This window comes from Daphnia pulicaria, chromosome 4 (genome assembly GCF_021234035.1).
Source record: "Daphnia pulicaria isolate SC F1-1A chromosome 4, SC_F0-13Bv2, whole genome shotgun sequence".
NCBI lineage: Eukaryota > Metazoa > Arthropoda > Branchiopoda > Diplostraca > Daphniidae > Daphnia > Daphnia pulicaria.
Genome location: NC_060916.1, coordinates 18,329,795 through 18,353,696, shown reverse-complemented (window position 1 = coordinate 18,353,696; position 23,902 = coordinate 18,329,795). Strand labels below are relative to the sequence as shown.

At 38.1% G+C, this 23,902-nt stretch overlaps 1 protein-coding gene and 1 long non-coding RNA gene across 4 annotated transcripts; one reads left to right on the top strand and one right to left on the bottom strand.

The window, feature by feature from the left end:
• Positions 1–5,828: 5,828 nt before the first annotated feature.
• LOC124335992 (paired box protein Pax-1-like) lies at positions 5,829–9,818 on the bottom strand. Of its 3 annotated transcripts, none has more exons than XM_046789495.1 (4): positions 9,648–9,818; positions 7,242–7,495; positions 6,951–7,119; positions 5,829–6,880 (listed from the first exon to the last, which is right to left on the bottom strand). In XM_046789495.1, the coding sequence occupies exons 1-4, from the start codon at positions 9,709–9,711 to the stop codon at positions 6,279–6,281; spliced, it is 1,089 nt and encodes a 362-aa protein (XP_046645451.1). In that variant the 5' UTR covers positions 9,712–9,818; the 3' UTR covers positions 5,829–6,278. The 3 variants fall into 3 exon arrangements, with proteins under 3 accessions (XP_046645451.1, XP_046645452.1, XP_046645453.1); XM_046789496.1 differs by having other exon boundaries at positions 5,829–6,856; positions 9,648–9,817; XM_046789497.1 differs by having other exon boundaries at positions 9,652–9,783.
• Positions 9,819–10,032: 214 nt separating this feature from the next.
• On the top strand, positions 10,033–18,536 carry LOC124335964. Its single transcript, XR_006916970.1, has 3 exons — positions 10,033–10,317; positions 17,993–18,143; positions 18,207–18,536. It is a non-coding gene; the product is annotated as an uncharacterized LOC124335964 (long non-coding RNA).
• Positions 18,537–23,902: the final 5,366 nt, after the last annotated feature.

The window sequence follows — 23,902 nt, the reverse complement described above, 5'->3', positions numbered from 1 at the left end:
TACAACAGAAGAAAAAGAATAAGGAAAAAACATTTTCAAATGCCGCGGCCTGCAATAGGTGAAATTATGTCGTCTGAAATTTTCCCGTCGCCGCTTTCCGAATCGTGTCCGAGCAATAATTTCCACGCATAAGTTTGAGATTTGGCCGTCGGAGAGCTGACTAATACTCGACCACTCGTGCTGCACCTGTGTTTCCTTCGGTGTGGGGGGCTGGTACTATATGGACACCAACAACCCTCTCTCCCGACCCCACCGGCTTCATCATCACCCAAACTGTAGCGAACAACTTGAAATTGCGTCAGCATGCCATTAAATGGACCGCCAGTCTAATATATAAAAAGTCGGAAATGGGTCCGTGAGAGAATTGGAGTTGACCGGCGGGCATAAATGCCATCAATGAACTTTTGAATGCACAAAAAGAGAAAAAATGGAGGGAATTCTAATGGACCGCCACCCTTGTCTCTCAATTTATAATGAATCATGAATCATGAACATTGAACTGATTTCGGAAAATGGGTCGAACCTTAACTAGTTTCCGTTCAATCTTCCGCTTCATAAAGTCCGATACATAATGTGCTAATCAGTTTTGTGGCTTTTTCAATACTTTACAACAATTATTATTTTGCGTTCGGATATTTCACGTGTTGTTTTCATTTCCGAATATTTTTCTCTAGAGTTGGCATGTAGCTATTTTATCTGTTCACAATTGATTGCTGCGCGTGCAATGATTTCAACTGTTATGGCCGAACTTAGTTGTCTGTACAACCCTGGATACAGTTAGCGTATATTCACTGATTGGAAAGGGGGATAGTTCGCTTTAAAAGTCAGAGCGTGAAATGGAAAGGCTTTCTTTCCATGCGTGACGCTTTCTCTGTGACATTTGTCGTGTCTCTCTGTCCTTCCATTCCACGAACAGCTTATCCAAACCTTGGTCATCAAATACACCTACACTCTCACTTTAGGGACTTAACAAAATAAAAACAATTTTACTGATTTTACTTTTTGAATGTTTTCTGCTGGGACAAATTGTTTCAATACGAAAGAGCTTTGTATAGCTATACCCACGGTACGGTACACAAGATAGTCACATAGTATTATAGTAACAGCCAATCCGTCGAATCTACTTTTTCTACAGCAAAACGAATTCACGTTAACAACCTTAAATATCGGAGAAGAAAGTGATCTATGCTTCATAATTTTCGGACTCTTTACTTATGATTTATGAAGGCGATCATAGTAGAAAATTCTCTAAGATAATTCGATGACGTAAAATTTCTGTTGTCTGTTTTTTTAATGAATTATTTCATTTGGAAACTGGCCGGAACTGGCTGCGCTTTTTAACGAATTGAACTTGGAAGTATCTAAGATATGCTGCGATCTCCCTTGATTATTTCTATAAACGCTGGGCCCAATTTTGTGTCTGTAAAATATCTAAAATCTATAAATAGAACTTTGTTGTTGATTATTTTTATCCACAGTTTTCACTTATAAAAACCAAAAACGTACGGGAATTGGTGAACCGATCCGCCAGCAATACGCACGCACGAGCATTTAACTTCTCTTTGAAGTAGTATAGACATATAATAAAAACTAAGAGTCAGAAATGAATTAACTCGCGAATATATTCCGGTGTTTGATGGATTCTGATTATTTCACTGGAGGTAGATAACACAAATAGAACGTGAGTGCTAATGTAGGAATGGAATACGGGTAAGAGTAGGGGAAGAGTATAAGACTGTTTCAAAAGGGGAGGGGGGGTGAAGGGTGGGGTTGGAAAAGGGGCTGGTGAGAATGCAAGATGGCAGCCAGTCTTATCGGCGCTAATTCCTGGCCTCCTTGTCGCAGCCGCCGCAAGAATGCCAGGGTTATCAGGCAGTGATCTTTTTTCAATCAAAGCCGCCTGCGCTACCCACGATCCACGATACCAAAAGTCGACAGCCATACGCAGCTGCCAACTCTCCTAGCTCTCTCTCTCTCTCTTTCTCTTTCTCTTTCTCTTTCTTTCTCTGATGCCTTCAACGTTTTCAGCCGTCATCGCCCGGTTCCGAAATTAACTCTCACGTTTCCAACTTGTACACTATACACCAGTCAGTCAATAACACGTTGAAACCTAACGTGTCTACTGAAACAAAAATTGGCAGCGCCGTTTTTTTAATTTATTTTATTTTATTTTATTTTATTTTATTTTACTGTCGAGTAGCTAGTTCATAGCTGGAGAGCAAACGAGAGCAAAACAACACGTTCGGGAGTGACCGACATGCAGCAGTTTGTAATAGCTACACTGCTGCACTTCATAACGTCACCGAAAAAATAGTTGGCTTTTGTTATTTCCTCTCATCAATTGTCAGCTGCTTCTCTTTTAGTCTTTTTTCTAAATCGTGTAAATTACAGCTTTTAAACTGAGTATTTTCAAACACTATTGCCAAACTAGAAAACTGCACACGATTGCACATTCTTATAAAGACATATTCAGAAATATGCACAAATGATTTGAGGCACGAAATCGAATCTGAATTTATTTTGAAAATAGGAAATTCGGCAATCCTACCAAATAAACTCTGCACTGAACGCAGAACTGAGCAAAGAAACATGTTTGCATAAAATTGCAATATTTTTCCTGTTTTACAGCATTTTTCAAGACATTTTATGAACGCCTAATATTAGCACTCGTTTTACTCTTTGCTCGTTTGGCCCCATGAGCACGTAGAGTAATTAAGAACACCAGCGGTTACGACAACTCTAGAAATGAGGGCTGCTGTTGAGTCATAATTTCTTTACATGTGATGTAAATACCACTAAAATATAAGGATGTAGAATGCCGAAAAATAGGTTCAGTTTGCGTTTGGGCAGGTTGCTGATTGATTTATTAATAATAGTGACGCCATTCAACTTGATTCCAGTCTTGATAGGAAACATCGACCAACTGCAAATAAAAATACGGGCACCCAAAATTGATATTCCCTGTTTTATAAAAACATACGAACGGTTAAAGAAAAAAAAAACGGTTCGTTACACGTCGCTTGGCAAAAGTGAATAAATGGAGCTAATGAAATATGGCGAGTCTAGAATAGAATAGATACGGTGTATGCACTTCATGTGTTGATCAGTCCCCACAATTCCATCTCATCGGATCTCATTATGCAAGTTCAAATTACAAAGAGAAGCGCGCTGTTTCCTTCCCAGCAAAAACTGTGATTCCAGACAGTACATTTGACTCTGTCGGCATTTGTTCTTGATGGCAAAGGGTCTAGTATACAGCATGCTGTAGTACCGACTACGTCGTCTACATGTTTTTAGTGCATTTGAGATTCTGTTGTTAATATTCTTGGCAGTACATTCTTCCATATTTACATGTGGGTGTGTGTGAGGGTGTGTATGCTGCGTGTGTGCTTGAAGAGTTGGAATTGATCCCCACATCCGGACTGATGCCTTTTGCGGCAAGGCCTAATGAGGCTAGGGGGTCCCACCAAAATTGAACGGCGCCGCAAAAAAAAGAGAGGAGAATATGAGTAAAACGGCTGGCTAATGAGCCAACAGTCTAGTCTATTTTCTTAGCATTTCATATTAGCCGATGTCTTTCGGATGCCTGGAACTCGTCACTCTTTCTAATACTCGAAGCTTCCTACACAACACGTGCTGCCGCTTGCATGACTATTAATAAAAATAGGAAGCTGTGTGTAACTGTGTATACTGCGTAGCTATCGATCATCTCCAACGAGCGGCTCGGGGACATTGATTTATTAAATACAAGAAGAAATACAAGAAGAAAAACACAAATATTTCGAGAGATAAAAATATATGCGACGATCATCGGGAATCGTTGGTGCAACAAATCTTGATGGTGCGCTCCTTCGTGCCGCCATATACTACCACAGCTCACGAGAAAGTAAAGTTAGCTGTACGGTGTCTCTTTGGTAATCCGAGCGTCTCCGCAGCGGCACATAAAAAAGGGTCGAAGAAACACATCCTTGGTGCCTTAAAAAAAATCATTTTACTGCATTTTACCACTTACCAGATCAAAACTATAACTCGAGGTATTCTATGATCTACTATATGCATTCAGTTTGCCCAAAAATATTATTCTAAGAACAATTCAACATACAATGTGTAGTAGACCCTACGAGGTTAGGACGAACTATTGAATAGGACGACAAGTTGGAAAATAAATTACGTGATGCCTACAACATATTGGAAGGAACGAATTAATGATTGATGCACATTAGAAAGTTCCCGTACTGTATTAGGATAGGCTAAAATCTTCGCAACGGTGGTCAATAAATTTCTAATTTTCCCTCCCATATTTTCGTAGAAATATAATTAATGGGAGCTATTTTTCGTTTTATTAATGTAGGGTATAATAAGGCATATCTTATAAGGATGTGTTAAAGCGCAGACCTGCGTTCATTTCAATTTATTTAATCATTTCCTAGTCATAGTGGCTAGCCGCTAGCTTCTAGAAAATATTCGTTTTGAATTTTCAAAATTTGAACCTGCTGTGACCAGTCAAGATTTCTGGTGCCGCTACAAGCAGAAATTGCCACCCAGATTACCAACGATTATCAAATAGCAGATTTGCAATGCAAACGCAGAATATTTGATTTGATTTTTAATTAAAAATTTACACGACCTATATTTAAGAACTAGCTCAATCGCCGTCTGCTTCAAGATATTATAAGCGCAAGCCTGACTAATTAAACATTTTACCGTAAAGAGAAAATGCTCAACACAACTGCGTCTTACAGTCTCGTTCCTGCCTACACAGCCATGAGCTATCTAAAGCAATGCCGAGGGAGGCGGGAGAGGACTCGTTTCAATGTTTGATATTTCCGACTTTTTCTTGACAGGCTGAATGATTAACGTTGTCAAAAACCTGAACGTGGATGGGAGCAAAGCCTGTAAAACAAAAACGCAGGGGAAAACAAATTTCTTGAACTACAAATTTTTTACCGAAATGCATCCTTGTTCGTGAAATGTGCCTCTTCATTTAGGGTTATATGATTCTGCTTTTTATTTGGTTGTCAACTTACAGATAGCTGACCGGTAACCAATGTTTTTTTATTCAAGGCGCTTAATTAAGTTTTTAAACAATTAAAGAAGATATCATTTTTGTCTTTATACGTCACTGGTCATTTTCTATCAAATTTGCGGTGCCGGGTATTTTCCTTCTCTCTATACTCTTTCTCTATTCGTTTGCCTAATAACAATTACGCAGTCCAAAACGGCTTCTTCACCTCGCTAATGGTGTAATTGAGAAACACTGCTGTGATTATACTCTGATCTCAACTCTCTTCATGGTGAGTCTTAGCTTTGTAGAGCTTAAACAGCTATTACGAGAGAAGAGTGACTAAACTAATGTCAAGTTAATCGACTTTGACTTTCTGTTAAAAAAATATTAATTTACATCCATACCGGTTTGAGATTTGGTGAAATTCTTGAACTATTACTTCTAATGTCTGAAAGAAGAATGGTACCGGTATAAAAATAATAAAATGTACAAATAATCTAAAACTATATTATAGTAAGAACAACTTTCCAGCATGTAGCACAGCAGTATAGGTACCTAAATACTGATGATTAGTGATTACTAATGATTAAGGCTTACTTACTTAATCACCACAACAATCAACCAGTATAATATACAATTATACTATCAAATAAACTAAAGCTGGTGAGTAATGGCAATAAGCCAATAAATCAATTGGTGTGAAGCGACAAAATAGACGAGTTTTAACAGCAGTAGTGAGATTTTATAATGAAATCACATCAGCTCAACTTTATTTTTCCTTTGGGTATAGAAACATGAAGAAGATTTGCAATGTGAAATCAAATCAGTTCTAATATTATGTATCTTCTGAGCTCATATTCAATTACATCACATATCCAACAAAAACACATACGTAAACATTTGAAAAACAGATTGCCAAGACGTCAAGAGACGGCCAATTTATAAGTGAGAACAATAAAAAAAATAGAAAATTCGGTTATTACACGTTGATCGTATACACAATATTATATATTTGGGTTGAATGAATTTCTTCGAAAACACATTAGAAAGTAACAATTCCGTTAAATATAACATTATGCAACATTATAAGTCACGTGCGACAAGCAATCATCTAGCTATGCTATACTGCAATTTACATTTTCATTTTGCACTCTGTAAATGTGCAAATATGAAAAAATTGAAAGCATTATTTTTGACCGACACAAGAACTTGATTGCATATAAGAACATGAAAACGTCATTGAATTGGAAAACGGCCGTATTATAGATGTATCTTAGGCTGTAATGCCATGAACACTGTTGACGATGGATTGTCCGGAACCGCTAGTCGTCATGTGGCCAGAGTTCACTAAGGAACTGGACGATCCGTGCTGATGCGCCGTCGCTGCGGAATTGCACGACTGAAGGTACATGTAGTAATTGTAATTATAGTTGTAGTTATGCGCGGTGGATGGCTCTGAGCTGTTGCACATGGGAGTGGATTGCGCGGTGATTGTCATGGGCGGCCCTTGCGGTGGTCGAAATCCAAGACCGACGTTGATGTTGAGACCGACGCCGAGGATGTCTGTGACACTGTGAGAACTAGGCCAAGATATGGCCGGAGATGGGCGACTGGGTGACAGAGGAGCGTTATTGCGTGACGAGGCGTGAGGTCCGATGCTTGTCGTGGCGATAGGCGACTGATGGTGAACGCCGACACCGACTCCGACGCTGACTCCGCCGTACGGGGAATATGGCGGATACAAGGGATTGTACAGAGCTGAACCCGAAGAAGTAGTCTGGTTGCCCACGCCAGAAGTACTCATTTGATGGTGATGATGGTGGTGCTTGTCATAATGCACAACTCCGTTGCCTGTCACGGTAATATCATGTATACCTGTTGCACCGTTACTACGCATATCCTTTACCGGTCACTTTTATCAATTTTACAAAGAAATTGGACTTGCCTGTCAGGTGCGCCATGGTTCCGATTTTATTCCGGAGAATACGGGAAATGGAGCTCACCGATGGGACGTTATACTTGTCGCAAATGCCATCAGCCAGAAGTCGATCACGAATTTCCCATGCAAAGATTCCTGGATCTTTACTCTTAAGCTCTTTGATGTATCCAACTACCTACGAATGTTAGAAAATATTTTTTAAAAAGGGCGTCGCATTTTTTTATTTTTTTACAAATTGGATGCTATGAAACTAGTTTCAGAATACGATTCATATTTTTTTTTTCAATTAAAATTTACTTTGGGAGTAGTGACTCGAGGCTTTGATCCTCCAATGGCACCAGGCAAAATAGATCCCGTCTCGTGGTAGCGAGCAAGTATTTTGGATACACATCCATGGGAGACTCTGAGCTGACGCGATATGTCACATGGGCGGATGCCAAGTTGGGCCAGTTCAACAATACGCAATCGAACGGCGTTGGGCAGTGGTCGGCCGTTCACAAACACCCCACCGAGTTGATTTACCTCGCCGTACTGCGATATTTGCGTGTCGCCTATTACCCAACATAAAAAAATAAATGCGAAATATTAATACAAGTTTCACCTTTCTCCATACAGATAAATTTTTATAGTTATATTATGCGTTATTATGACCATGCTGACGTGCTCGTTTTTTTTACGGTACAAAGGAAAAACAAACTTCCGTATTTTGGGCCTATACGTACACATTCTTGAATACGGAGGATTGGCTTATGATTCGTTTTTATCTGAAAATGACAATGACTAATTTGGTTCAATACGGTTATATAGCAAAGCGGAGACTACAGAATTCTTACATTTTTTGTCGCAGTAAATTATTGGACTTTCCTACAATTTAAAAAACGCGCACAGTTTTTAGTCTCAAGTCTCGACGTCGAAATATCGACTAATAGACGAAAATCTAAGGCATCACGTAAAAAACTATGGGAACTGCCTACATTTTTATTTTTTTTTCCTGCCGGGTAAATCTCACATAGTAGAAGAAAAAGAGAGTAAATTAGAAGAATGTCGGGTGGCGGATATCCTTAGAAGTAACACTTCAAACATTTCCAGTTTCGAGCATGACATTGACGTGCTCCCTGCCGCGTGCTCCCAAGAAATCTTTTCTCGTCCTACTCAACTAAAAAATGCATTGCATGAGACGGGCAAACGTCGTCGTCGTGGATGGGATTTGTTCAAAAGATCCTGACATTCCGAAATCCTTGGCAAAAGCACAGAGACAAAATTGCGGGATAAATTCTTTTTAGGAAGGAAATAAAGAGTGCTACTGACTGAGAGACAAAGTAAAGATGCTTGCTAATGCTATGGATTCAGAAATTCGTAACAGAGTTCAGAAAAAAGCATATTTATTTTAAGCTGTTTAAAAACATAGACTTTTTTTGAGACTTTTTTTGAGACTTTTTTTGAGAGAACATTTCTCACAAAAGAAATAAAATTAACACATCGTTATTGTTCTATAAAGACTTGCTAACAGCTGCTTATAACAGCTCCCTGCTCCCTATATCAATTTTCCGTAATCGCGTGGATCTTGAAAAAATTATATTTTTATATTTTTACAACTGGGCTCGTTTGAAAATGAATAATCTAATTTAAATCTAATTTATTATCTAATTTTATTGGTAAAAAATCCCTGAGTATACCATGCCGCTATATTGCCGCTTGTCGATACACGATGGATTAGTCACGAGTTTTTGGCGAAAGTGGATGTAATGACCTTCGCGATGAAGTTATTTCTCCATCACCTCAAAATAAAATTTCTCTTTTTTTCAAGTGAGCTACAGTAATGAAATTAAGTGTGATGCTTGATCAATACTCTCTAACTAACGAGAAAATGTTTTTAGGTTTTTCAGTGTAACCATTGGGCAACATATAATTGTTTTGCTGCAAAAAGTTATACAGATGATGGATGACTATTGGACTGAAAATAATAAATTTAAAAAAATGGTTGATTTTCTTAAATTTTTATCAATTAGCAGACGGAATAATAATAAGTAATGAATATAAAATAAATAATAATAAAAGACTTGATGATGGCATTTCTTTAAGAAGCTTAAAAAAAGCAAAAAGTAATTTTTTTAAACACACGCTGCTTAAGTGCTTATAATAATTACAGTAATTCACAAAATCTACAAACAAGCAACTGTGGCAGTTGCGGCCAAAATAGAAGAAAAACCGTGTATAAATTTTAACCAAGAGACCGCAGTAACCCGCAACATCTGCACATTTAAACCAGATATCTAATTGAACGGGATTTGCTGATTTGATAAACACAACCAGTCAACACAGACATAAACTAGGCGCCATACGATAAGTCGTGACATCTTACAGAGAATAAGCTGCGTGTGGTCGACGAAATGGTAAAATCAACACTAACCATCGATGGAAAGGTCACGAACTAGCTCAAAGGAAATGCCGGTTAAGGCTTGTTTTTTTTTTAACGACTTTTACCCTCGCCGTTTTGATAGCTCAGCAACATTTCTCTTTTCAATGAAAGGCAAACATTTCCTTTTGTCCAAATTGGGTGTGAGGCAAAAGTAAAATGTGTCCGTAATCTTTACTACTCCCAATCAGCGATCGGCAAAATCCCGGTTTTTTCGATGAGAGCTTATCCACAGTAAAGTAGAGCCTATAATGAAAAGGAAGCGAAGTAGGACCAAGGGAGATTACTTGCCCATTGCGCAGATGCGATTGTTTCAAGGTGTTGTTCCAAAATGCCGTAAGGACAAGGCATGCAGGTATAATCCGACGCACTTCACTACTGTTAACGAAATCTGGAAATTTCTCTTTAAAAAATGAACCGAAGACGAGCACATAGCTACTCACACTACAGAAGTTGAATTTGTTCCTTTAGGCTTGACCCGTTTCATTTCCATTGCCCAACCCGCAAGAACGTGCTAGAACGGCCAAGAGGGCGGGCCAGTGATCCATGACTTCCAATAGGAATTCATCCTCTATTTTGACGCCGCTGATTGGTCTAACTTTGCAAGTTACTTGTTCAACTGGTGTGTGCCATAGCTACTCTTTTCTACAATGATTTACTGCACGCGCAAGTTATTACAGCGCTGACAGAAGTTTAGAAATCATTAATAGTATTTTTAACTTTTGAGTTCGTTATCGTTCGTTAGATTACTCAAGATTCTTTCTTACTGCAATGCTTGTGTATCTTCAACCCGATTCAACCTTTAAATTTCAACAGGCCAAAACGAAACAATAAACTACGAATAAGCAAGCAACAACGTGGCCCAATAGTTCTCTATATCTATTTGATATTATACAATACAACTAAGGAATTCTAACTTGCTATTATTCAGCATCGGCAATTGGTTAGATTTGATTGGTAAATATACAATTTGTTAATTGTTAAAAATAGGTAAGATTATTAGACCTGAATTAGAAAGTTAAACAGAACGTGGCCTATAAACATTAAAAATGTAGACAAAAAACAATTTGCGAAAATAATATATGCTGCATATGCATTATTTCGTAGTATTTTGGAGTAATTAACTTTTATATCATAGGCCTACTACTGCCCGTATCATCCAGATTTTTATTCCAAGTATGAATTCTATTAGCTTTTCTTTGTTATTGGTCTATAGGATGTATACGCTTGAAATTAGTTTCTGAAACATACTTGTTGTAGGGAAACCAGCAATGATGGGTTAAGTTCCATTGAAACGGTTACGTACGATGTAGATAATTCCAGGACAAATCGGAGGGGATTCGAGGGGAATAATTATTCCCATATTTATAAAGAACTATGATTTCAAGCTAATAGGGCAAGGATCAAATTTAAAGTAGGCCTATCAAAGAGATCTCAACAGTTTTTATTCAATTCTAATCCCATCATCGATATATACATAGGTTATTGTTTACCTACTTTGTATCACGTGTAGGCCTAATTATTAAACTTATTTTTTTGATAATAGAGAATGAACAGGCATCAATAGGCCTATGTAGCCTATATTCACAATGTTTGTAAAAAATCATTTGTTTTAATGCGTTTTAGGGTTATGTGCAGTTTGGATGCAAGGCAAAGGCTATGCATCTTGCTATTAAAATTCAGAGATTCTTAACCAATGGCAATGCCAAATTTCCTCATATATCATGCATTTCATTTTAGATATAGCCTAATTTTGGATCTAATAGAAATAGCGCTATAGATTGTGTAAAGTATAGTTAGTTTGAATAACTGTAAAAAAAATTTGCATGAAGGACAGACGCGAACGACGTTCGCGTTTTAGACTTATTTAGTTTTAAATAATATGTGTTTGAAATTGTGGATTGCTGTGTAAGAACTGTAAGGTGGGCTGAAAATAAGCACTTAGAGGGGAGCGGTCTGAAGCACACAAACAGGCTAACAAAGAAAAGAAAGGGCGTACAACTAGTCTAGATTACAGTGATATACTGTATATTTGAAATGCGATCTTGTAAACGCGAGAAAGGTCATTTAAAACCCTTCAAACCCTTTTCCCCGAAAGTGTTCGAATTTACTGTAGAACTAGCGGCTTGGTGTTGTATCTGATCGTATTTCATCCTATTTCATCCATAGTTTGAGGTTCATTCTCTTTTCTCGTTCATCTTACTATGGTACTTTTCGTTTTTCATCGCTATTCATCACCCCTCGTCAAAGATAGATATGGGTAGGTAGGCTATGGGACCAAACTGTTCGGTGATATATAAAAAAAAAAATTTTTTTTTCAAATTTTTCAAATAATTATAAAAAACAAGATAAAAATTACTTATTCTTTTTTGATGAGCCCATTTGTATTCCAAATCTTAAATCAATTTGATTACAGTTTCGATATTCAATAACCTTATTAATATTCAAAATTCAAATAAAAAAGGAAGTGACTGCAAAAAATGTTATAATATTTTAATTACAAATTTTGGAAATAAAAATTTCTATTAATACGCAAAACGAGCTGAATATATGGCGAAAAGCGATGTGGACGGAGGGAGAGACTTGGGGTTTACGTGATATTTCACGATTTTCGTTCTTGATTATCTCGCGAACTATAAAAGATAAGAATATGGACTTTGTCCGGTTGGAATTGTTTTGCGATTCTGCACAAGAGCCCTGAATCCAGATTTTCTTAGTTCCTTTCAGGATTTCTTCCTGAAAACTGCCTCCGCCAAAAAGGTTTTTTCGGACGCTTAGGGTCGGAGATCGCTTGTTAAAAGGGGGGACTAGTATAAAATTTATTAAGCATGCAGGATTTAATAATTATTTAGACTTCATGCAAAGCCACAATTGATGGCTATGGTTCATTCAATTGTAGTTTTCTCTGTTTTAAAATTTTCCAGTACCTCGAGTTTATCGCCATCTACCGTGGGGCATTTGAGTAAAAATAATGTTAACGGTTTAACGCTCGGGAACAGTCGTGTCCGTTAAACAATTAACAGTTTAGGAAAATTTTTGTTCGAATGCCTCAATGCTGAAAGCGTCGTGCTATGTCTGGTTTAGCAATTAAAATGACTGGTAAAGGGATGGGATATTATTCGATAACATTTTACATTTAAATTTGGACTTACTTTTTAGTCGTATCCCAATAAATATTATAAAAAAGGGACAAAATAATAAAATTTTAGAAATTGTTATTCATATCTTTAAAAATAACAGTGATGGATTATAACATTTCATTCCCAAATGAGGAATGACATATATTTTGTCTTTTTTAGTCCGTCTTTTTTTGCGACGTTGCCTCCTTGTTCTTTTTTTATTTTATTTACCGCAACATCGTAGTTCGTACCGTATCCTAAAAAAACAACCAAACAGAAAAATGTCATCTGTTGGTCACTTTTGCGGTTAAAGAAGAGTTCATAAAAAATAGAAAACATATTTTCTTCACGACCCAGTTCAAAGTTAAGGTATTTCCTTTTTTAAAATTAATAATGCGTTGGTTTGAAATTAGTTTAAGAAGACCTTAGAAATTCAAGTGGATATGCCGTAGTGGTTAGCGTGTACCCTTCCCAAAGTTAATAATAGAGTTGGCTAACGTCCGAAGTTGCCAAGTCGATTAAAGCAAAGAAAAAATTTTGGACACGAACTCTTGCATGGCGGCTTATGGAGTTTCGGCGGTGTCATTCTTAGTTTATTGTTTCCCATTTCAGTCGTCTTTAGTTTCCATTCATAATTGGATAACTACATTCCTTAGTTATCAGGTAATCTTTTAATTTTTATTTCCCCTCGATAGTCATTGTAGTTTATTTATTATTGGGTGTCCGGACGATTCGGCACTGAATTGTAAAAAAAAAACTTTCGGCACTTTGTAGTGACGATTCGGCACCGTCTTTTTACCGATTCGGCACCAATCAACCAGGTGTCAATTTTTGACTGTTCAAATGAATTAAAGTCATTTTATCATTTATGCCTAGAAAAAATTTTAATTCTAAATTTTTAAAATGAGCACTATTTCTATTTACTTTTTAAGTAAGTAATAAAAAACAGACAAAATTGGTTTGTGGGATCGTATAGAAATTTGTAATTGAAAATTTGTAAATGAGAAATGGGGGTTAATGTATCAGTAAATATGTGTTTCAAATTTGAATGGCTAAATAAAGAATCACTATTTTTTTATGAATTAAGCAGTAGAAGCAGTAAGTTTAGTAATTAAGCAAAAAAGTAATTCTAATTATAAAAAGCTACCCTTTTTCAATCTTCCTAAATAATTTACAACACACCCGCAAGTGGGATATTTTTTTGCCGCTGCAAATTCCCCCAGGCGTAATTGCGTACCCCTGGTATAATTTTTATTTTATTTTCTTAAAATTAAACCATTTTCCATAGTGCCGAATTTGTATTTTGTAATAATACAGTGCCGAAATGATAGTAGGTAGTGCCGAATGTGACTAACCTACTAGTCGGTGCCGAAACGTCCGGTAATCTATTATTGAGACTACACGTGACGATCAGAGTAACACGGTAGCCCTGAATACGGACCCCTTTGAGACACCAATCGGGCACCCGATACAAGCAGGCGACCTCCTCCGCCAGCTGAGAACGGCCCTCGTCTCAGGCCAATTTGCGATACCAGGCACGGTGAGTGACCCGGTTACCTGGGATATACTGGCAGTGCTCGCTAAGCACTCAGTCCCAGTAAATCAGCCTTCGCCAACGGCCTCGACGAGCCAGGCACAAACACCTTCGACATCGGCCTCGACGAGCCAGGCACAAACACCTTCGCCATCGGCCTCGACGAGCCAGGCGCAAACACCAAAAGTGGCTCCAAGGCGTCCGGCAGCGAGCAGAAAAAAAGGCAGCTACTTCGAAAGAGGTAGACGTTGAGTCCACGTGCCTTAGCTCTGCGTCCAAACGGTAAAGGTTCAGCCAGCAGTAGCTTGTTCAAGCTGTTCTGAAGCTGACCCACCGCCTGTTCGATGTGCGCGGCCATTCGGGCCTCCAGTGTCTCTGTCGCATTTTTTGCGCTAGCAGTGTCGTTGCCACGCTTGCCTCTACGGCCACTACTCGTGCGGTTGTGTCCTCTATCATCGAGTTTCTGAGATGTGTTATTTTCTGCCTTATCTTCGGCATCTCCTGATTAAGTACGCCTATTTGGTCTCTGTGGCGGTCCAGTCTCGTGACCGTCTCCGCCACTTGGGTATTAGTCGTTTGTCACCCAGCGATCGCCAGTATCTCTGCGTCATACTTGGCAAATTCCTCTCTAACCATTTCTGATAAGTCTTTCTTTTTGGGGTTGTACCAAATCCTTCCAAGTTCGGGGGTGGCATTTCTGGCGATTGGCGAGCGCCTGCTTCTCCTAGTAATTCGTCTACCGTCACTCCTATCACGGTCTACCAGGAGAGGTACCCAAACGCCCTATCCCTTTCGTCAGCCAGAATAATCAAGGGACTTAGAAGCTTCCTCAAAATGCCGCTCGGATCGCGGGCGTGGCTTGGCCACCAGCTGTTGTGTGTTGCACAGTCTCCCTCTCCCCCCTCCCTCGATATATTCGTGGAATCCCACCCCAAGCCGCCAGCGGCAATTGGCGGCAATGGCAGCATTGAAGAGTTCTGACCAAGCTACGCCCGCGATCCAAGCGGCAAACTAGGGAAGCTTCTGAGTCCCTTGATTATTCTGCTGCCATGGCGTTTGGGTACCTCTCCTGGTAGACCGTGCTCCCTCCCAGTCATCTTCGGTGACTGGGGTTTATTCGGATTCTCCTCTGTTATTATTATCGGTGGTGAGCCACTCAGATTCCTATCTGAGGCCCTACTCGACGGCCTACTCCGCGAAACATTCATCGTGCCGTCCGGGTTCTTTTTTGGTGCTCTCCTGGACCTCGCTCCAGTATCTTTAGTGGGCTCAAAATCGGCTAAGATTTGCCTGACGGATTTTTCCGTTTCTATCGCCGGATCTGACATAGTCCTGCCTGGCGTTTTCGGCAGAGTCAGAAGGTTTGGGGTATATAATCGTTACTTATCTTCCGCCTGGCCCTTTTTTTATCTGAGTGCAACATTTATTCAAATTGAAAGAACAGAAACAGTTATTACTTTTTTTTACCAGCGTTATTGTATTTGATCGTACACAAGATACACTTCAATGAATCATAGGCTTTGCGGCCAAATCTAATTTTTTGGCCGCTTTCTCAATCTTTTCAACCGCCTGATCTTGCGGGAGGGTTTTCAGGGCCACGTTCTTGAGCTCCTCTTCTTCGTTTTCGGCCGTCAGGATTAACTCCGGCTCCGACTCGGTTGCTGAGTCGATTCTCCGGCGTGCCTTTCGTGTGGTCTGGCCGGGTAGCTGGATCGTCGCTGCTGTGGCTGCTTGTTCAACCACCAGTGTTGGGGCTTGAGTCGTGGCCGGAGTGAGGATTGGGGTTTCCTTAAGCAGCTCTTCTTCAGCGCTGTCCGAATCACCGAACAGCCCATTCAGTTCGCCACTTAAGTTCACAGGCTCGGTTCTGGGAGGATTCCTCAGTTCTTCCTCCCTGGGAGCCTGGCTCAGTATCTTTGGCAGATCTGAGGCTATTGCGCCGCACCGTCTGTTTTGCCGCCGTTTCAACCAACTCCTTTGAGGGAGGGTTGATGGCTGATTTTTGCCGGGACTTCGGGAGTTTCACCAGCGTTACACCGGGATTCCCCTCGTCGAACCTTTGAAGAATCAACTTCAACTCTTTGGCGGGCGTGCTTTTAGCGGCTGGCGCTTCTTTTGCCGTCGGCTTCGGCCGGGCTATCGCTTTGCCGTTTGTCGGCTTGGGTGATTTCGGACTCAGCGGTGCCGGAACTTACAATTTTCGATCCAAGTCCCAATAGATAAAATCCGCAACCGCTTCTTCTTCTACGCTGCAATCTTCCGGCCATCCTGGGACTACGGATGCCATCCGTCGGAATGCTCTCCGCCTCCCCTGCTCTCTTAATTATTCGGCTGGATGTGCTCCGCCCGACTTTCGTCTTCTCCAGCTATCTCACCGAGTTGATAGCCGTTTACTACATCGGATTGGTCTCGAGCTCCGGGTGTAGCATTTCGATAGAGCCGTTGAAATATTTCTAAGTCCCAACTCTAAGAATTTTGTTAAAAGGGGTCTTCCCTATATGGTAAAGTAGTTAATGTTCCGCCGCATAATGTCATGGTTTGACGGCCCATTTTAAGTGAAAGGTCGGGCACATGTGCCCAACCTGCCGTCCGAAGGTTCCTCGTAACCGTCGATTTGTATCGGTGTTTATCCATCCAGAACTTCTCGCTGGTCCGGATCGACCCCTTTCTGATTCTTAGCAGATGACCTTGGTCGCCAAGCTGTCTTCCGTCCAAGTCCGCCTTTCAGGCCCAATTTTTGCAACGTTCGGTCTGAAAGACGCGGGCCTGAATGACCGGGCCTGAACGTCGTACTATACTATTTCTTATTCAATTTCTGACAAAAACAGTTAATTTATTTAATGGGAAAACTACAAATGATTTCAAAGATACCAAAATAAGCAATCTAACTGCCTCACATGGAATGTTTTCTTATGTTCCACAATTGGAAGTTAACAAAGTTCTTATTCTTGGAATACAGACGAACAATAGGGATATGCATAGGCATCTTGTTGGTTTTCAAATATTTTCCAATTAAAAACCCGTTATTAAGGCACTTAACAATGTCAGAAAATAAATAACATGCATGTCTTTAATAACACAGTTTCGGCCTCTTTATTAGATTTAGATTAGATTTGAAGTGACCAACACCTAGAATGTTTACTAAACTGAATTGAAAACCGAGAACTTTTTCCAAGATGGATTCAATGTTGTGTCTATCAAGAAATTCTATTAGTACGAGAGCCTTTGCGGATTTAGGGGTAATATTTTTAACATTTGACAGACCCCAACACATTTTTAAGCTTGAATATTTTATCGCGGGAAATGAAAGTCTGTCTGTAATTTTTTATCTTTCCGCGTAATAGCTTCCAAAGCGATAGGCACTGAAGTTTTCAAGCGGGCTGAACCTCAAGACGCCGGAAAACAAATTCAATAATGCATGAACGTTGTACATACTAAAGTATGAATAGAGAGGTTGCGATTGATTAGAGAGAATATGCATTATCAAACGCATTATCGGTGACGGATATTATAGTAACTTTATAGCAACATGGAGCAAAAAAAAATGATTGTAACATATTCAGTTGACAAAAACTGCTTAAGAATTACTATTCCAAGGAAAGGAAAATTCTAAATTCAGAGGCCTGGGTAAAGAGGAAATTTTGAATGGATCGAGGATGTCTGGCAAATTCTATTGCGGTATAAACTCGTATAAACATCACATATCAATCTATATAATATTGGTGAAAGAATACATGACTTATAATTACACTGATATCCGACGACATTTTCAAGATCACGAATATCAACATTGGTAAAAAAACAAGTAACGCAACAAAGCGAGATTCCCGAACCATTTAATAAATACTCATCTTTTCGATCTAATTTTACTTAACAAAAAACTTGTATTTAAGTTTTCCTTAAGCCCAAATACATTTTCCTCTTTGCATTTCTAATTCTCTGACGATTAAAATGACTACCTTTTTAATCGTAAAATTAGTTCACACGAATGGAGGAAACGAAGTCTTACCTAGCACATGGTATCATGATGGAATATGTTCCTTACCATCAATTCGCAAGTTGGCTGAGGATTGTCGATTCTGAAGATGTCACGGAAATAGTATATGAATGCTAAATTCTTTCGAGTAACGGTAATTCTTGTGATTTATGTATGCAACTCTATTGAAAAAATAATTTATTTTTATTTTTATTAGATTTATTTAAAAAACCCACAAACATAAAAGAGGAATCTGGCATTTCGTATTCAGCAGGGTTTTTTTGAGTAGCTTGAAGAAAAATATGAGATCTGATAAGGATAAATAAATATACAAACTCAACGAAAAATAGTCCAGCAGATAACTAAATCTTCTACTTCCAGTATCGTTTCTGAAGAGAGAGTTAGCGATGAAATTGATACAAATGACGCTGGTGTCGAACGAGTACCAAAGCGTGTAACACCCACAAAAGTAATCAGGATAAATCCTCGTTACCAACGACTAACAATTCTGGGGATTCAGATTCCGGTTTGGAAGAAAGTTTCAATTATACCGTACATATTAGTAATGAAATCTTAAGACAAGTATGAAAACTTTGCCTTTCGTCTTTCGCCTTTCGTGAAAAAAACAAGCAAGACTTTCAACATTTGAGGAAGAACTGATGAAATCTGAAGTTCGAAACAATCTTGTCCTACAAAATGTTGTAAATGAGCGAGGGGTTCACCACTCAGGTTTTGGGTGTACGAAAATTTGCGTAATTTGCGTAATTGCTTAAATTACATGCGTTTAGATGCGCTCAAGATTTGCGTCCTTTTGGCAAGTTGTGCAAAGATTTTTTTAGTAGTGAAACCCCTCGTAAATGATTCAACTGTTTCTAATTAATATTCTTAATTTCAGGTGGAAATGCTACGTTCTTTCTTTGAAAAAAAAAAAAACGTAGACGATATGATCAGAAGAATATGGCGGAAAGTGATGAAGAAGGAACTCATGAAAACCTACACTTGGAGTGGAACATGCCCTAAAACTAGTATATAAAAATCCTATCCCAAGTATTGAACAAACTTCACAAATGTTAATAAGAAAACCGTCTATAAGTCTGAACCAAAATGCAGCAGCACAAAACAAGTAGTGCAGCTAATTTTTCATGCCCCTTTTTAATTAATTGATTTTAATGTATTACTAGGCCTCATGGCTCAGTTTTGGTTCATGTTTTGATTTTGATGTCCAATGGCATTTCAAGTTGTTTACGAAAAGAAGATGGTGACGAGATTCAGCGTCTTTTTGAACAGATGTCTTCTGGTATCGATTCCAAAAAACTTAAGGAGATAAATCAATCTGAGACACTACAAAAAGTGAAAAATTTAGTGAGAATCAGCATCGTAAAAAAATCGAAAAAAACAGGGAATCTATGGATTAATTTGTATCAAGAAATGGTTGATATTCTGAAGTCTTTTATTAAATCTGAACGTACGGGAAACTGGAAATTGCACTTAAAAACAACAGTTAAAATGCTACCCTACTTTGAAAGTGCTGGACACAACAATTTATCCATTTACGAAACATTTATGCCCGGTTTTCACGTTATAAGAAGAACAGATAGATTTTGGGGTGGATTGTCCACTGATTTAGTCTTTGAGCAAAAACTTATGCGGTCTATGAAAGCTTCTGGTAAATCAATTACTAATTTTAATTTTTAATTTCAAATTAATAACTTTGTCTTTGTTGTAAGTTTGAATAACTCGTCGTAAAGGAATGGGGAAGTCCAAAGACTTACATGGGTTTTGTCTAGGTCAATATGTTCCATGATTAATTCACAAGTGATGGATTTATAAGACATTCAACTTAGAACTAGTGAACAACACCAAGAAATGAAATCATCTAGGATAAAAAGAGATAACTTGGACCTCAATATCATAATCACTTACTTGAAGAGCCAGAATCCTTTTAGTGGTGGTAATGAGATACTCTTTAACATTGCAAGTGGCGTGTCAGCAGTGGCTGTAGTTAATGTCGATGACGCACTGCATATTGGAACTGACATAATGAAGAAAATGATTGGGCTTTCCGTTCAGCAGTTAACACCCAGGAAAAAAGACCAGTGTGTGTTAATGAGTCAAAACATTAATGCTGATGCAAGTCAAAATATCTGCAACATAGATCCAAATCTTCTTTTCCAAACATTAATGGTTTTGTTGGCGTCTAAAAATCAAGAAGAAAATCATTAGTGAAGTACTTCAAATATGAGCTTTGCTCATTTCCCCTTTCGCTTTTTGACAGTAACTGCAACTTACGAAACTCCAACAAGTCGGAACTTGCAAAAGAAATTGCAATTCAAGCAAATTACGATCCGGTAGCTGAAGGACTCACGAAGACGGGAAACGAAGAATTCACGTTTGTGATTGATGGCGGCTGGCTTCTTCACCAATTGTGTTGGGCTAAAAACGAAAGATATTCACAAATAATGACAAATTATTGTGACTATGTTACAACTCATTCAATCTCCTCATTCAAAATTAATTACCCTCGACTATTCTTACAACAGAAGAAAAGTACGTCTCTCCATAAGATAGAAGATAAACGTCCGATTTTGAATCAGTCATGGATGTCCTTGCGGATCACATAAGTACATCCACAGGATATCCCAAATAAAAAGGGCTTAATGTAGTCGTAATCATGTCATGCATTGTCTCATTTACGTATCGGACGGGATGGATCCAGAACGGACATCGCGACGCCCATAGGATGGACGTTGGGTAGGAGTGTGCTACCAAGTCAGTAGTTTAAATTTGAGAAATTAAGTTTTTCTTCAGTTGCTTCTCGCTCTGCAGGGCCAACTCATTCAAAGCTGATTTCTGGACTTAAAATTCGCCAACCTTCTCTTCGAGCTCGCCCACCTTACCTTTAAGCTCGTTAACCTTAACCTTAACCTTGCTCGCCATGGAGCGATTAGTCATAGTAGGCATTCCGATAAGACTCCTGACCCTACAATAGTTAGCCTCAGATTATGCGCATCGGTATCGGCCTCAATGTTGCCTGGTTATTAAACAACTAACAGAAACGCCAACTGACACTGACACACACAAACACACGCAATTCACACAAGCAACCTGAAGTAATGAAAAGGCTGTAGAAACTTTAGAACAAAATTGAAGAAAATAGAATAGAAAACTAAGAAATATGCAAACAAAAGGGAAGTGGTATACGGTTTGTTATAAGCGGGATGTGTTTGATAAGCATTAAGTAGTGAATGGGGCCCGTCGCCTGCTTTTGAATGATCATAAAAAAAATTAAATAAAATGAAACAAGATTTTCTCCAATATTGTTTGGGTGGCATTAAACACTCTCTGTCGCGTTGTTAAAACATTGACCCTTTTGGCAGTAACATTCGTAAATGCATAATGTCATGTCATGCATAACCTTCTCTGTCGGAAGCTACATTTCCTTTTTATAAGAGAAAAAACTGAAACATAAAACTAAAAATTCTTTTAATAGAGGAAGCGACTTTTGTGAACGCACTTTTGCAGAATCCGCCATGTTTGGTACAAATTCATTTTTCCCTGTTGCCCATGACGATAAGCTTCTCTTTGACCCCTTCTTTCTCGTTTTGTAGTTCGTCTATCTTTTTCTAAAACTTTATCATTTTTTATCAGTTCCCTCAATTAATTCTACATAATGGCTCAATGCCTTCATTGGGCAGTCCCTGTATTATTTATATTTATTGAACGAAATTATAAATTCTAGTATAATAACGCGCACCACAAAAATGATTTTCGGATTATACATAGCATACCACAGTTATTCATAAGATATAATTCACAAAAAGAACTCTGGACCTATTATTAATATGATTTCCTTTACATAACAGAAGCGATGTACATTAATAATAATTAAAATTAATAATAATTTGATTTCCAACCTCAGCGGCTTCGTTCTTCTTGCTAGTATAAAATTGGGATAATAATGTTCCGTCTTGGTTCCACATTGCATAATTTTTGGAGCCTTTGTGAATTTCTTTTGACATTTGGAAATACGTCTGTAATAATCAATTAAATTATCGTGTTTATGATAAATTTTAATTGTAGTGACTGCAATCCCGAAATCGGGTTTCCCATGTTGGCCGCATCGCACATCTTTTGTTAGTACTCTGAAACCATCAACTTAAATTAAACTTAATAGTCTGTGAATTTTCAAGTTATTCACCAGCTTTCACATCGAATAATGTTTCTTCGTCTTAACTCGTGTGATAGTTGTATTTCTGGTTGGATAAAATATTTTTTTGCTAGCGAATGTTTTCATTAGTTCAGTGAATTCGTTACATTTGGATTCAGCCTATTGCTTGTTATACCAACAATGTTAAGTTTGTTATACCAAGGCATCAGTGTTATACAGCAGCTCATGTCAATGGAAATTTCTTCTCTTCATCAAGACGATGCCATTGTGAAATCTTTTATCTGCTATGGAGCGCAGAGTAAAGAATGGCAATATAAAACTCCCCATAGTGACAGAAAAAATATGACGATATTGAATATTGTATTTTTTCTATTGCATTTTGCATGCAATTTCTTCAATAACGAGTCAAGTTCATTTGAATACCCCACCTTAGACGATTAGGCAATATTTTTCGACATTGATGTACCTCACATAAAAAAACCAATAAGAAATAATATCTTCACAATCACCAAGTAACACATGATGTCGGCCTGATATTGGACCGTGTCGGCATTCACACCTAACTGATATCCTCTGCCAAACTAAACCGATACCAGCTGGTGCTCAGATTGGCGCACATATCACGGTTGGTCCGATATCCCCACCGATATCTTACAGATATCGAAAACATGCATTACACCCTAACACTTTTCAAAATTAAATTTCTTTTATATTTTATAAATAAAGGGGTAAAAGAATATTTTACCTGAACAGTTTCACTTTACTTTACTTATGTAATTTACTTTACTTTATTTAATTCTAGTTAAGTAACTAAGCGGGAATGAGCCCGAGCGAAGCGAGGAAATAGAGGGGGTAAGTAAAGTATAATAAAGCAAAATATTTTTGCAAATAAAGTATATAGCTACTATACTTTAATTTTGTATTGCTTTACCCACACAAAAATCTTGTATTTCTTCACTACGCTCGGGCTCATTCCCGCTTGGTTACTTAACTATAATTAAATAAAGTAAGTTGCATATTAAAGAAAATCCAAAATTCTGCAGTTGAGATGACGAGTATTATGCACAAACAATCCGTAATATACTAGTCGGATTAGCCTACTGAGTCGTTATTAGCTAAAAATACCTTGATCAAATTCCACCTGTCAAATTTCTGTGAGATGTTTCAGTACTACCGCCAGTAATCAAATTAATTCAAGTGTCATCTGCTACAGAAATTCTCCGACGTTGCATGCATCACATTGTAAGCCATTATACTTTCAATAATAAAATTTAATGTTATAAGTTTTCCACGCAATATATGAAATTGAATTTAAATACGAAAGTTGATTTTTTATCAATGTGCAGTGTTTAGCAATGAATCACAGTAAAAATGTTTTTTTTTGTGGGTTTTTTTGCCCAAATCCCCCTTTTTTTCTTTTTTTCTTATCCCTCATTATTAACCCACCTTTTCAACTTACGCTTTCTTTGAAGTTTCTACACTCACTTAGATTTGTTAAATTAAAAATCTAATAAACATCGAACAATTTTTAGCAATGGTTGAACAAATTCTGCGATAACGTAGCATAATACGCCCCCAAGTTAAGTATCTTTTCATAGTACAGTTAAGTCAGTTAGTTTACATAACAACTGAACATGAAACATGTTTATTTAACAGAAAAATAAAGTAAACTGTAGTTTACTTTATTGCTTCACTTCACTTTACTTTAAAGTAAAATAAATGAAAAGTTAAGCTAAGTAATTAAG

Coding starts and splice junctions, on each gene's coding strand:
- LOC124335992 (XM_046789495.1), bottom strand. CDS start 9,711: ATGCCTTGTCCTTACGGCATTTTGGAACAACACCTTGAAACAATCGCA. Junction 7,496..9,647: donor CGCATCTGCGCAATGGGCAA/GTAATCTCCCTT, acceptor GTTGGGTAATAG/GCGACACGCAAATATCGCAG. Junction 7,120..7,241: donor CTCGAGTCACTACTCCCAAA/GTAAATTTTAAT, acceptor TAACATTCGTAG/GTAGTTGGATACATCAAAGA.